We start from the raw sequence: 13509 nt of genomic DNA, 5'->3' as shown, positions 1-13509 counted from the left end.
CCGAATTGACGCGATCTGGTCAAGAACTTGAATAATCTATAATATTAATTATAGATTTACACACAAAGGTCGTTTTGAATGAAGAGGAAACTGTTTGAAATTAAAATGGGTATAAGAAGTTAATTAGAATATTGTTGTACCTATTATAATTAAAGATACATTATTCAAGAACTGTGTCTAGTGCATAGCTAGCTGAGCGATTATCAAATCGCATGGAAAACGTAAATCGAAGGTTTCTTTATCTTTAATCTGGAATAGAGTTAAGATATGTTCACTCACGAAGGCACGCCTGGTAGTTTCGCCTAAAACGATTGGTTTGCATTAGTGTGAGTGATGCTCGTGATTAAGCAAAGAAATAGATTTTTTTTTTTATGTCATAGGTGGCAAACGAGCAGGAGGCTCACCTGATGGAAAGTGACTACCACCGCCCATGGACATCTGCAACACCGGGGGGCTTGCAGGTGCGTTGCCGGTCTTTAAGGAAAGAGTACGCTCTTTTCTTGAAGGTTCCCAAGTCGTATCGGTAAATCAGATAGTTGTATTATACTATACGATACTGGGGGGTTTGCGATAAATTCCTGATTCTATTTCGATACAACACTGACCGGACCGTCATTGGATGGTTATGTTAGTAAAATAGAAAACAGCTAAACGATTTGACTACTAATTCGTGCAATTGATACCCCCCCTTCGCTAATATTTTTTCAAATTGATTATACTCAATGTCACATATCCCTTTCTAACGTTTAACGCTCGTGTTCTGAGTGAGTTTCGAGTTATTTATCACACAATTCCTCTTCAGTGCAGAAAACATATAATTATGCAATTTGAGTGTTTTTCAGTTACGTTACACTTTGTGCTAGCTCAGTACACACATCAATTAATTCACCGCCAAACTTTGTATTGTCCTGTTCCGGTCTGAAGAGTTAATCAGGCATTTTAATTAAGCACAAATATCATCTTAATCCTTTTGTTTCACGACGTACTGGCGATATATGGAATGCTCGACTCATACTGACAATGCGTAATGTGACCACTTACTATATAGTAATCCCTTAGCTCGCCTGCATTCCTAGTGTCTTTTAATAAAAATAGGTTCAATTTAAATCATAGTTTTACACGATTGTATTAAAACTACCACCGATTCGGAATGAAGTTCTCAGTAGTAGAACCTTCAAATAAGAGCTTTACTTAAAGGCCGGCAACGCATCTGCAAGCACTCCGGTGTTGCAGACGTACATGGGCGGTGGTAGTTACTTTCCATCAGGTGAGCCTCCTTCCCATTTGCCACCTATACCATAAAAAAAGTCTTTCCCGCCAATGACAATACAAAACAAAATGTTAACACCACGCTTTCCATATTAATTTTTCTCGATGAATTACTCCTGAAAGCTACATTACTCCTGAGTTCGATTGGGAAATATATTTATATAATATTTATTAACAAATTCCACCCGTGCGATACATATGCACGTAATATATGTAACTCACAATAAATACATAATAACATACGTTAACAAATACAACTTCATCATAATTTACCTGTACATAATTTACAGCGAATGTATGTTTTTTTTATTTGACTTAAAAAACTGTTTAACAATATGTCTTCACGCATTACAAAAGGTTAATTAAGTATTAAACCTTCATTAATGCAGCAAATACGTTTGCATATATAAAAATTTCAATATAACATTCAATTAAATTATTATAATTATATAGAAAAACTTAACCTTCTTCAATTTGAATTTTCATTGAAATTCATTAACATTATTGTCTTCTCTTTATTACGTGACGTGTTATGGTGGGCTTTGAAAGAGTTAGTCCGTGCTATGTACAGGGGATCGTCTGCCAGTAACACCGACCAGTTCACTGTGGTTGTAGGGTTGCACCAAGGGTCGGCTCTAAGTCCTTACCTCTTCCTGCTAATTATAATTTAATTATATAGCGGACAAACAGGAGGAGGCACCCTGGTGCATGCTTTTTGCCGACGACATTGTACTGGTTAGTGACAATGGACCTGAGATCCATAGCAGATTGGAAGATTGGCAACAGAAACTGGAGAATGTTATCTTGAAAATCAGTAGAACGAAGACTAAATACATGTTCTGCGATTTCGGCGGTTTCTCCGGTCCTGAAGCCATAGCGCTTGATGGCATGGCCCTTCCAGTCTGCTCCGACTTCCGGTATCTCGGTTCACCTATTCAAGGCGATGGCGAAATAGATCGAACGGTGAAGCACAGGATTAACACAGGGCGGATGAAATGGCGGCAAGTTACGGGAATAATTTGTGACCCCCGTATTCCTCTTAAACTTAAGGGGAAGATCTATAAGACCATGGTCAGACCTGCTGTTCTATATGGATCATAGTGTTGGGCTATAAAAGGGATGACTGAAAGACAATTGCATGTGGCGGAGATGAGAATGCTGAGAGGAACGCGAATGGATAGAGTAAGGAATGAGTACATAAGAGGAAGTTTGAAAGTGGCACCGGTAACCGAGAAGCTATCTGGAAACCGGCTGTCTTGGTATGGGCATGTTATGCGGAGGAATGAGGACCATGTTGTGAGAATGGTTTTGAGAATGGATGTGGATGGATATAGAGGTAGGGGACGACCCAAGAAACGATGGATGGACTGTGTGAAAGATGATATGGTTAAATAGAATGTTACTTGTGAGATGACGTCTGACAGAGAAGTATGGAAGAAGACATGCTGCGCCGACCCCAAGTAAAATTGGGATAAAGGCAGGAGGATGATGATGTCTTCTCTTTATTACTAATTCAAATATTATGAATGCAATGGACATTAAAATCCCCAAACTTTACACGGAATACAATTTCAACAGGTCGTTGAACTGAATCAAATAAATTTTATACAATTTTAATTATTGGATTCGATCTATTAGGCTATCGATCGTTCTATTGAAAGTTACATTTAACATTACGTAAAATGACAAGGAAAGAACCTTTTTGTCAGCGGTCGTTCGTCCATAATGAACCTAACATATCAATTTAATATTTGCCAATAATATGAAAGTACTTTTGGGGTGTGAAATTCTTCATATTGATATAAAAATAAGCGTAGAAAACAAATGATCGAAACATACAAATACATGTAATCCAATGTATAAAGATTTTTTTCTTAAATTTTTAATATTGATTTTGTTCGAATTTTTAATTTATAAGAAAAAGGTTTTTTTTTATATTAGTTACTCCGACGAGCGGACATTTATCATCAGTTGGCCAACTGATGATAAATGTCCGCCCTTAGACAATGGCGCTGTGAAATAAATCCTCGAGAACTAAGATGTTGTCTCTTATTACTGAAGTTACACTGAATCACTCCAACCTTCAAAGCGAAACACAACAATTTTTTTAATGTTTATATATTTATTGAGCAGTGAATCTGCCCGAGAAACAGTAAGTACATAGACCATTAATAATAATTATGGTGAAAAATAACGTTATTGTTTTAAGAAACACATAGAGATAAAGTTTTTTTACAAGAGTATCGCAAAATTAAAAAAATATGTTACAATATTGTATCGGAAAATTTAGATAAATTTGAGAACGTTCGTGTGGATATTACAAAACCAATGACTTTATATGATGGCACACCTTGAGGATGAAACGATCATATTAAATTTCTTTACAAGAAAGCCGAAATGGCCACATACCTACGACTACGTTACATATTCTAATCCTATCGTACTTTTTACAGAATCCCATTGAACTGTTATTACCGAAGCGATCCTAGATTTTTGACAATCAAAATCAAGTGTAACATTTCGTAACTCGAAATTAACTTGTATATACCGACTAAACGATAAATGAATTATACAATTTAGTATATATTCTTGTTTACTAAAATATTTGAAAAGAATTAAAGAATCATTTTATGAACATTTTTAAATTTGATTTGTTACCCAATGATGTTCTAGTAAATTAGAATATCATTGTTGTTACCTGTATTGTTTAATTCTATCTTTTTTTTTGCTATGTATTAGTAATAATTGGAAATTTGATTGGTTTCTGTGCAATTAAATGAATATTTGAATGCATTTAAAACTTACTGTTTTTTCGTTTCTTAACAAGCGTGAAATTGACGCCATTTATATTAAAATTTCGACAATTTTAAGGTTATTATTAATTAAAAACTATTTTACATGATCGCTTAAAATATATTTTTTATTTAATTTGTATATTTTTCAATATCAGTTTACAATATTTTTTGTTGTTAAGTACCTTTAAACTAGACAAAGTCAAAGTCAAAAATCTTTATTCAATATAGAAGTGTTTACACTTGCTTATTGATAGTCAAAAATCTACCACCGGTTCGGAATTTAACACCTCGGACCTGAGAAGAACCGGCGAAAGAAACTCAGCGGGATATATATATATATATATATTTTTCCATTTTGCATGTACAATAATAATTATATTTTAGTTATTTGAAACAGCCTGGAGGCGATCATTTCATTCCCAAGGTGTGCAGTGAACTAAAAAGTTATTAGTGTTGTAATATCCTTTAGCACACAAACGCTCTTTAACGATTTTTTTGAATTTTATAATTGAATAATTTTGATCGTTTTCTGGGATCCTGTTGTAAAAACGTATACATTGCCCCAAAAAAGAGTTACTAACCCTGTGTAATCGGGTACTTGGAGTAACAAGTTTATTCTTGTTCCTAGTGTTAATACAATATCTATAATAATACAATTTCTGGGTAAATCATTTATGTTTTTGCGTACATACATAACATTATCAAAAACAAATTGAGAAGCGATAGTCATTATTTTAATTTCTTTAAATTTACCTCCTAACGAATCTTTTGAGCCCAGGTTATAAATTGCACGAATAGCTCTCTTCTGCAGTACAAAAATGGTATTAATGTCAGCTGCATTACCCCAGAGTAGGATGCCATACGACATTATACTGTGGAAATAACTGAAGTACACAAGGCGAGCCGTATCCACATCAGTCAAAAGTCAATTTTTTTTTACCGCATAGGCTGCAGAGCTGAGTCTATTCGCCAATTTATTTATATGGGGGGCCCATTGGAGCTTAGAGTCTATTGTCATACCAAGGAACTCTGTTGATTCTAAAACATCTAATGCTTCCCCGTTTAAAAGTACACTCGTTTTGACACATATTACATTGGGAGTAGTGAATTTAATACATTTTGTCTTTTTACTATTTAACATTAAATTATTAACACTAAACCAATTTACTATTTCAGAGAGAGCATTGTTCACGTCGTCATATATTGAAAGACGTCTTTTTATTTTAAAAATTAAAGAAGTATCATCAACAAACAATACTATCTCGAGTTTATCACCTAGGAGATGTGGCAGGTCATTTATATAAACAAGGAAGAGAAATGGTCCAAGAATTGATCCTTGAGGGACCCCCATAATAACTGGAGACCCGGGAGATCTCTTTCCATTTACATCAATCCTCTGAATCCGATTGCTTAGTAATACGAAACCAGAAGGCTGAGTGCAGTGCCCTAATTCCATAATGACGTAGCTTCCTGACCAAAGTTTCGTGTTGCACAGAATCAAAGGCCTTAGATAAATCACAAAATATCCCTAAGGCATTCTATGACTCCTCCCAGGCCTTGTAAATTTTTTTTAACGAGCTCAACACCAGCGTCAGTTGTCGAGCGACCCCTTGTAAATCCAAATTGTTTCTTGTGTAGCAACTTGTTATTGTTAAAATGTACTAGCATTTGATTTAGTAATAACTTTTTAAAGATCTTGCTAACAGTTGATAGTACAGAGATGGGCCTATAGTTGTTGGGGTCTGATGTACTACCTGACTTAAATATTGGTAATAGTCTACTATGTTTCATGAGGTCAGGAAATACGCCCCTAAGGACACAATTATTAAATATAGTGACAAGGTAGGATGCGATTACATCAATTATTGAATTGACTACCTTGACAGAGATCCCCCACAGATCGGCCGTTTTCTTAATATCTAGTGATCTAAAGGAACTTATTACATCACTTACACTTACTGTATTAAATTTAAAGCTAATATTACATTTTTCCACGTGGTTTTTTAATAATGATTCAGCAACGGTAGGAGAGGAATTTAAAGAGTTAGGAGTCGAAAATGGAATGTCAGCAAAAATGTTTTCAAAAACAGTTGCAACATCCCGATCTGAGGAAAATAAATTGTTATCAATAGATAAGCTAAAGTCGAAGATGTTATTTTTGACTCTTCCAGTTTCGCATTTAATAATTTTCCATGTCAATACACGTTTGAATAGTTTACTAACATAATTGATAAATGAAAAAGACCGGTTGTATGATCTTTCACTATAAAGTTCATAAAACCTCTGCCTACTCTTGTGAATTCCGACAGTCGCCCAATCATTAAATTTAAGAAAATTCCTAGAATTGGCTGTCTTGGAAGTAAATATGGCATTAAATTCTGTTTTAATTAATTTAAAAAAATTGTTATAAAGCTCATTAAAATTATCATTTAATTGTAAATATGAGAGCTTTGCCATGGCATTACTTCTGAACTTCTCAATTCGATACAAATTTATTGGAAGAAATGTCTGTGTTCTGTCTGCACAGGCTATTTCAATAGTCGGCTCAATAGAAAGGCTCACAACATCCTTACGTTCTTTAAATTTTAGATTTTTGTTAATAAGTATTAATGAGCCACCACGTATAGCTTTTTTTTCTACTGAACATACTAGCCATCTGGTGACCACTGAAGTTAAACATAAACTGATAATTTACAAGCCAATATTCTGTTATACATAAAATATCGATGGCATTACTGTTTATGAATAACTCAATTTCTAAATCCTTTCCTGTCGTTCCTTGAATGTTTTGGTGCGCCAGGTTTACAAGTTTACTATTATTATTGTTTTGTTTATTTCTAATTTTAAAATTTAGGAATTTATCCAAGGATAAATTACTATTAGGTAAATTAATATTAGTATTAATAATACTTGAGCCAGAGACTACCTCTATTGTCTTAATATAAATTAAATTATTATTTTTATTATACATATGATCCTTGGTAACATTAGAAATAAAATAATTATTAATATTGTAAGCAATTAGGTTACCAATTTGTCTTCTGGATTTTATTGGTAGGTACATAGTACCCTCTGTCAATTTAATCTATATATGAATTTATTAATGTCAAATAACATGAAATCATTGCTACAATATCGGGTCAAATTGTATAAACATACATTTAAGTCATAAATATGTAAATTCTGTGCATCTGTCAATATATGTGAGTATGGAAATGTACTAATTATAAATTTGACATTTGTTTGTTTGACAAACAACAACGCTTTATAAAACACCAAAATAGCTGATAGACGTGTGTCAAGAAAAGTATATCAATACAGCGAAGGACCATGCAAATGCTCCACGCCTCATTGAGAGCGCTGTGATGCAAACGACCGACGGTCTCATTCATTTGTTTCGAATATTATAATTTGTCCCTTGTCATGTAGATATCTGGTTGCATTGACGCCTCAACAGGGCAAGCGAGAGCAAAACACAATAGCAGTTAGAAGACGTTTCAAGTCACTATGATTGAAAATATCTAATTAATTATTTTGTAATATAACTGTTTTATAGCGTAGACTCTATATTCCGAACTGTACTGCAAAATTATTATTATACTAGTCGCATTTGTTATAACATAACATAACATAATCAGCCTGTAAATTTCCCACTGCTGGGCTAAGGCCTCCTCTCCCGTTGAGGAGAAGGTATGGAGCATATTCCACCACGCTGCTCCAATGCGGATTGGTGGAATACACATGTGGCAGAATTTCGTTGAAATTAGACACATGCAGGTTTCCTCACGATGTTTTCCTTCACCGCCGAGCACGAGATGAATTATAAAAACAAATTAAGCACATGAAAATTCAGTGGTGCTTGCCTGGGTTTGAACCCGCAATCATCGGTTAAGATGCACGCGTTCTAACCACGGGCCATCTCAGCTCTTTCCTAACCACTGGGCCATCTCGGCTCTTTGTTATACTAATTATAATTAGTATGATTGAAATATTTTTTTAAATTATCGTCAATTCACGACCGTGGACACAGCTTGAGCACAGCAATTCATTGTTATAAATAGTAATTTGAATTTAAAGTATTTTACAAAGTGTTAATAGAACTGTTTAAAAAATTTCTTACAATAAGGTCAATGTTTAAACTTTACAAACGCTAACTAACATGTTTATACTTCAAAAAATCACAAAAGTAATTAAATAAGGGAAATAATGACACAAACGCAGAAATTCGTCGATTTTCGTAAATCTATACTAGTGTATATCGTTTTTTTGCACATCAATTTATATTTGCCATTATTTCACTAAAAATAATCCAGTTGACTTGTACCTACTGGTACCTACTTACTTAATAATTCGAAATATAACTATATATATGAAATTATCTTTTAATTAGTAACAAAAAATTCTTTAACGAATGCATCAATTTATAACAAAAATAAGGATCGCATATAAAGTTAATCAGATACATAATAAATACATTACGTAACAAAATATGTACTTACATTTATTTTACCATAAAATTTAAAAACACTTAGTTTTGAATAAATGACTTATTTATTCAAATTATAGCCTTTGTCACTCACTGGCATAATGGCTGACTCACTCGTTAGTCAGCCATTATGCCTGACTATGATATCGTTATATCCCTTCATCCAAATCAGTTCATACATTTACAATTTATGGGGGAATATCGAAATTCACATATAAATGAACCCTGAACTGAAATCGACTCTTCACTACATAGTATAAAACAAAGTCGCTTCCCGCTGTCTGTCTGTCCCTGTGTATGCTTAGATGTTTAAAACTACGCAACGGATTTTAATGCGTTTTTTAATAGATAGAGTGATTTAAGAGGAAGGTTTGAATGTATAATACATGTATAATATGGGAGAGAAACACTGATAATTTTAGATGTTTCTAATGTGATGTAAATAAACACTTTTGAGCTTACATTGCAAACGCCGTTTGAGCGCTACGAGATAGATCAAAACGCTAGCACATTGTGCGCACGGATTCAATCATTTGAGTTTATTTTTTATATGGAGAAAAAGTGCAAGAAGTTATATGGCACGAATACATTTTTACAATCCCTAGCTGAAAAAAGCTACAAAACTGATGTACACTAAACTTACACCGGAAGACGAAGCGCGTTTCGTAAGTTTTAATATACAATATAAATATATAAGTAACCGACTGTTCGACAAGCGTCAATTATATGTGTTTAATGAAATAAACATTACGCGTTTACAGTCGTAAATCAAATGTCAAACACATAATATACTTAAGTCAAACATAAAATTAAATAACGTACTACCGGGTCGCACGCGAAACGTCTCGTTTATTCAACAGATTTTTACAAATTTCGAGGCCTATGATAGGTTTTTTTTTTTATTTAATTTCATTGTAAACTGACGACGTCTGTTCGCACGATTTTCATTTGTTTTTTTTTTAACACAGCCATAGTCATAACTTTTTTTCGCTCTCTAAAATTAATTCATAACAATTTAATAAATTGCAATCAATAATCCTCTTTATTTTTCTGCACATCTACGGCTGGAGCTCTTCAAAATGAGACCATAACCGATTTTTATGTGCAGCCATCGTCCCATTAATTTATAAGATCTGTTGACGTTTCCTTGGATTTTTTTCATTACATACTGACCAGATTTCCACAACTTAAACCTCATTACTCCTATCATTCGTATTGTACGTAAACTCCCCAAATCAACTCGACCAATTTTGATTTAATTTCAATATGTTCTTAATTGGGTCCACGGACGACTGTATTAAACCCAGTAGGTGGCGCTGCGACATGATTACAAATATATATATATATATATATATATATATATTTATATTAAAATATAATAATTCATTTTCATAATATACTATTAATCAGTTTTCTAAATAACTCAAAAAATTTTGAATAGAAACAGAAGTAACAATAATGAACGACCTTACTTAATGTTATAAATGCGAGCGGATATTTGCAACTCAATGAAGCCAGAACGGCTCAACTGATCTGTTAGTTACAGGCTGTTACTATTTTAATTTATATAACAAGCTCCTTGTAAAAAACAAATTTGAGCTAAATTCGTTTTGTAATTTTGTTTTTCTCTTTTTAATTGCTTCCGTGTTTTATCAACTGAATTTTTTATCGTAATGCACTTTTTGAGTTGTAAAATTTTTGATCGTGCGTCAGAGATTAAATAAATTAATTTATATTAATGTAAAGTTTATGTCTCATTGTAAATGAAACACTTATTGTAAAAGAAATAAATTATTTAAACCTAACTTAAATCTGCGTATTAAATATCCTCCAAACATTTTCCACAAAGGCCTCCTTGCCTTAGCCCAGCAGTCGGAAATTTACAGGTTGTTATACCCTGTACAAGATAGCTTGATCTTTTTGACAGATGTGAATTTTTGTGATCGACATAACTTTGCAATGACGAACATATTATTTTCTTAATTTATGATTTTAAAAATTGTAAAAATATTTTAAAAAGTACGTATAATACATAAGTTCCTAGAGATCCAAGCGTAATCGGAAAATTTTAAGACTTTTTCTATTATATATTATTGCTTCAAAGTAAAATTTAAATAGAAACACTGAAAATAATAGGCGCTTGTACAATGTTACATCAGGCAGTAACTGCTACAAATATCGATTACAAAAATCCTTATTAATGATCATTGTTAAGTTATTGTTACGAACGGGGGTCCTTTTGGTTGGGGTCTCTTTAGCTGGTATAACTCTTTTTAGAAAAATAAGTTGAAAAAAATTGAATTCTAATTTGAATTACGCATTCCATCGTTCCATTGACTGTTATAAGTATATGTTGCATTTTCTGTTTCTCATCACTAGCCCGTCTGTCAAAAAGATCGAACTAACTTGAACAGGGTATAATGCATGCATGTAATGCATTTATTAAAAATTCCAGACTTATATATATTTCAAGTAAATTCCGTATTCGTATAATGTTCGCGACGATTATATTATTGGACAGGAAGTGACAATTTAGCTCGGCCGCCCACGACTAGCGCTCAGATCCAGTCATAGCTCGTTGACACCACTTTCTTGTGACCCGCGCTACGAACATTTTAGACTCAATTGAACAAGAATACTCATCACGAGCCGCGCGAATAAAGCAAACTTTAAAACCGGACATTGATCAAACAATCAGCCCAATTTCCTATGGGAATCACCATTAAATGAATTTCGTTTGGGTTGAGCTCGAATTAAAAATGTTACGGTCGGCACATGCAAAGTATATTATATATTTATTTATTTCTCATAGTGATAACTTTAATTGAATAGGACGATCACCAAAAAAAATAAGCTCAACAATTAGTAGTACTTTACATTCGTCGCGTGCTGGCCACTGAACTTTTCACCACTGAAGTTTATGTTTTTTTATTTTTCATAATTCTATATTTAAAACTAAAGTATTCGAATAATTTGCTAACCACTGATACCTTATCAATAGCAACAATGCATGAAATCGTATAATCGTAAATATATTGTTAATCTAATTACGTACGTTTGTTATTTATTACATGAAAACAGTATTTAGTTCTGGCTGACCTGCGTTATATACAAATATGCTTAATTTTATACCTAAGAAATAACATATAGAAATAAATAAAAAAGTACGCACAAACGACAGTTTTATTGCTCAGATCTCAATCTCTTCTAAACTTAATAGAGCTTATTAACAGAGGTACTAAAATCTACACAAATTAGTTACAATGAGTACTACAATTTATTAGAGAATTGGGGCGAGATCGGCAAAGGGCTTAGATCGTTCGTTCGAATTTCCGGCTGGTTAAATCAATTTTTATATATCGTTCTCTAGTCAATAGAAGTAGTTTTAATTAGCTTGTGTCGCCTTGAGAAGAAAGTTAATAAAAATCAATTTCCCGGCTTTTCTATATATAGTTATAGATATTCATGTGTTTTACGTAAACCTTTATCTTGCATCCCTCTATTTATGAAAACCGCATTAATACTCGTTGCGTAGTTTAAAAGATCTAAGCGTACAGAAGCGACTTTGTTTAATACTACGTAGATATTTTAACAGAATCAACCTCAAATTATAAAACAACAGACGAGCGCGGAACAATATATGAGCAACAAAAGCGAGTCCAAAATCAGAAGTGAAAACAAATTCCCAGTGGTACAAACGACGGATCTTTTACTCACACGTCAATGAATAAAATTAAAGTTAGAGCACTTTTGTTTTATAAATATCTAGAGAACATATCACGTGTCACCTAACGTCTAGAATAAATTGTATGTTCAATAATTGTAGGTCTCTTTAATCAAATAATATAAACTTTACAACAATGTTGTTTACTGCGAATACAGACGTCTTTATTTGTTTTACTCCATGAGCAATATTTGACCGAAACAATAATATTTTAATATTATATAAATCTTCGTTTGCGTGTATGTTAAAACGTTAAAAAATATATTTAATCATTTTTAAATTTCGAATGTAGAAAAAAATAGGAATCAAAATAAAAATGAATTGAATATAAGTATTTATTTCGTCGCTTAATTTGAATGAAGAGTCCTTGTATTTATAATTATATTTAAATTTCGATTGCATAAAAAAAATATATCAACATTATTTATGTTATTTTTTTTTAGAAAAGTGTTTCGTGTAAAAAAAAGTCTAATTATATATTTTTTTTAGTTTATTAGAACTTATTAGAATGATAGAGTTATACGAATACTGTTTTAAATGTGTTGTGTCCTACCTGTCTCCAGTGAAAAACGTCGTTCCGTCGCTTAATTTGAATGTAGAATCCTTATATCCCCATCCGTACCACTTGAGCAATTCTTGCCTGCAAATAAAAAAACAAAATCACAATTGTAATTCGAGTCTTTGGATTTTTAAAAATATGACCAGACATATTGGAAGACCAATAAAAAAATCATAGACAATTATAACATGATATGTTGGTCATAATTTCAAGTCAAAGTCGAAAAATTTTTTTAAATACAGAAGCGTTACACTTGCTTACTGGTTGTCAAAAATTTACCACCGTTTCGGAAATAAGCATCTCGACCTGTAAAGAAATGGTTAAAGAAACTCAGCGGGATTTTTTTAATGTCATACTTTACTATTATAGTTTGGAGGAGATCATCTCATTTTCAAGGTGTGCAATCAAATAAAGTCATAGGTTATGTAGTATCATTTAGCACACAAACACTTTTTAATTATTTATTTGGATTTAACAAATTATTGAGTTGAATGTTTTCTGGGATGTGGATATGTGTTTTAAAACGTTTATATGGGCGCAAATCGCCATCTTTCGGTAATGCTTGTCATGGTTTATATTATTATATTTTATTAGATAAATGTCTAAAAAGCGTATTGTAATAGCTACTTGTAAGCATGATACTGTTATTTATCAGGCTCCAATAATTAATAGACAT

At 32.6% G+C, this 13509-nt stretch overlaps 2 protein-coding genes across 2 annotated transcripts in view; both read right to left on the bottom strand.

The window, feature by feature from the left end:
• LOC113402879 (probable aconitate hydratase, mitochondrial) overlaps positions 1–13509 on the bottom strand; it is a 184582-nt gene that overhangs the window by 57748 nt on the left and 113325 nt on the right. The window lies entirely within an intron of this gene.
• Positions 1–13509, bottom strand: part of LOC113402892 (alkyldihydroxyacetonephosphate synthase) — a 33842-nt gene that overhangs the window by 12081 nt on the left and 8252 nt on the right. The window contains exon 2 of the mRNA XM_064215866.1: positions 12828–12914. Within this exon, the coding sequence (XP_064071936.1) occupies positions 12828–12914 (87 nt within the window). The remainder of the gene's footprint in view (positions 1–12827; positions 12915–13509) is intronic.

This window comes from Vanessa tameamea, chromosome 9, assembly GCF_037043105.1.
Source record: "Vanessa tameamea isolate UH-Manoa-2023 chromosome 9, ilVanTame1 primary haplotype, whole genome shotgun sequence".
NCBI lineage: Eukaryota > Metazoa > Arthropoda > Insecta > Lepidoptera > Nymphalidae > Vanessa > Vanessa tameamea.
This window is presented reverse-complemented; position numbering and strand designations above follow the sequence as displayed.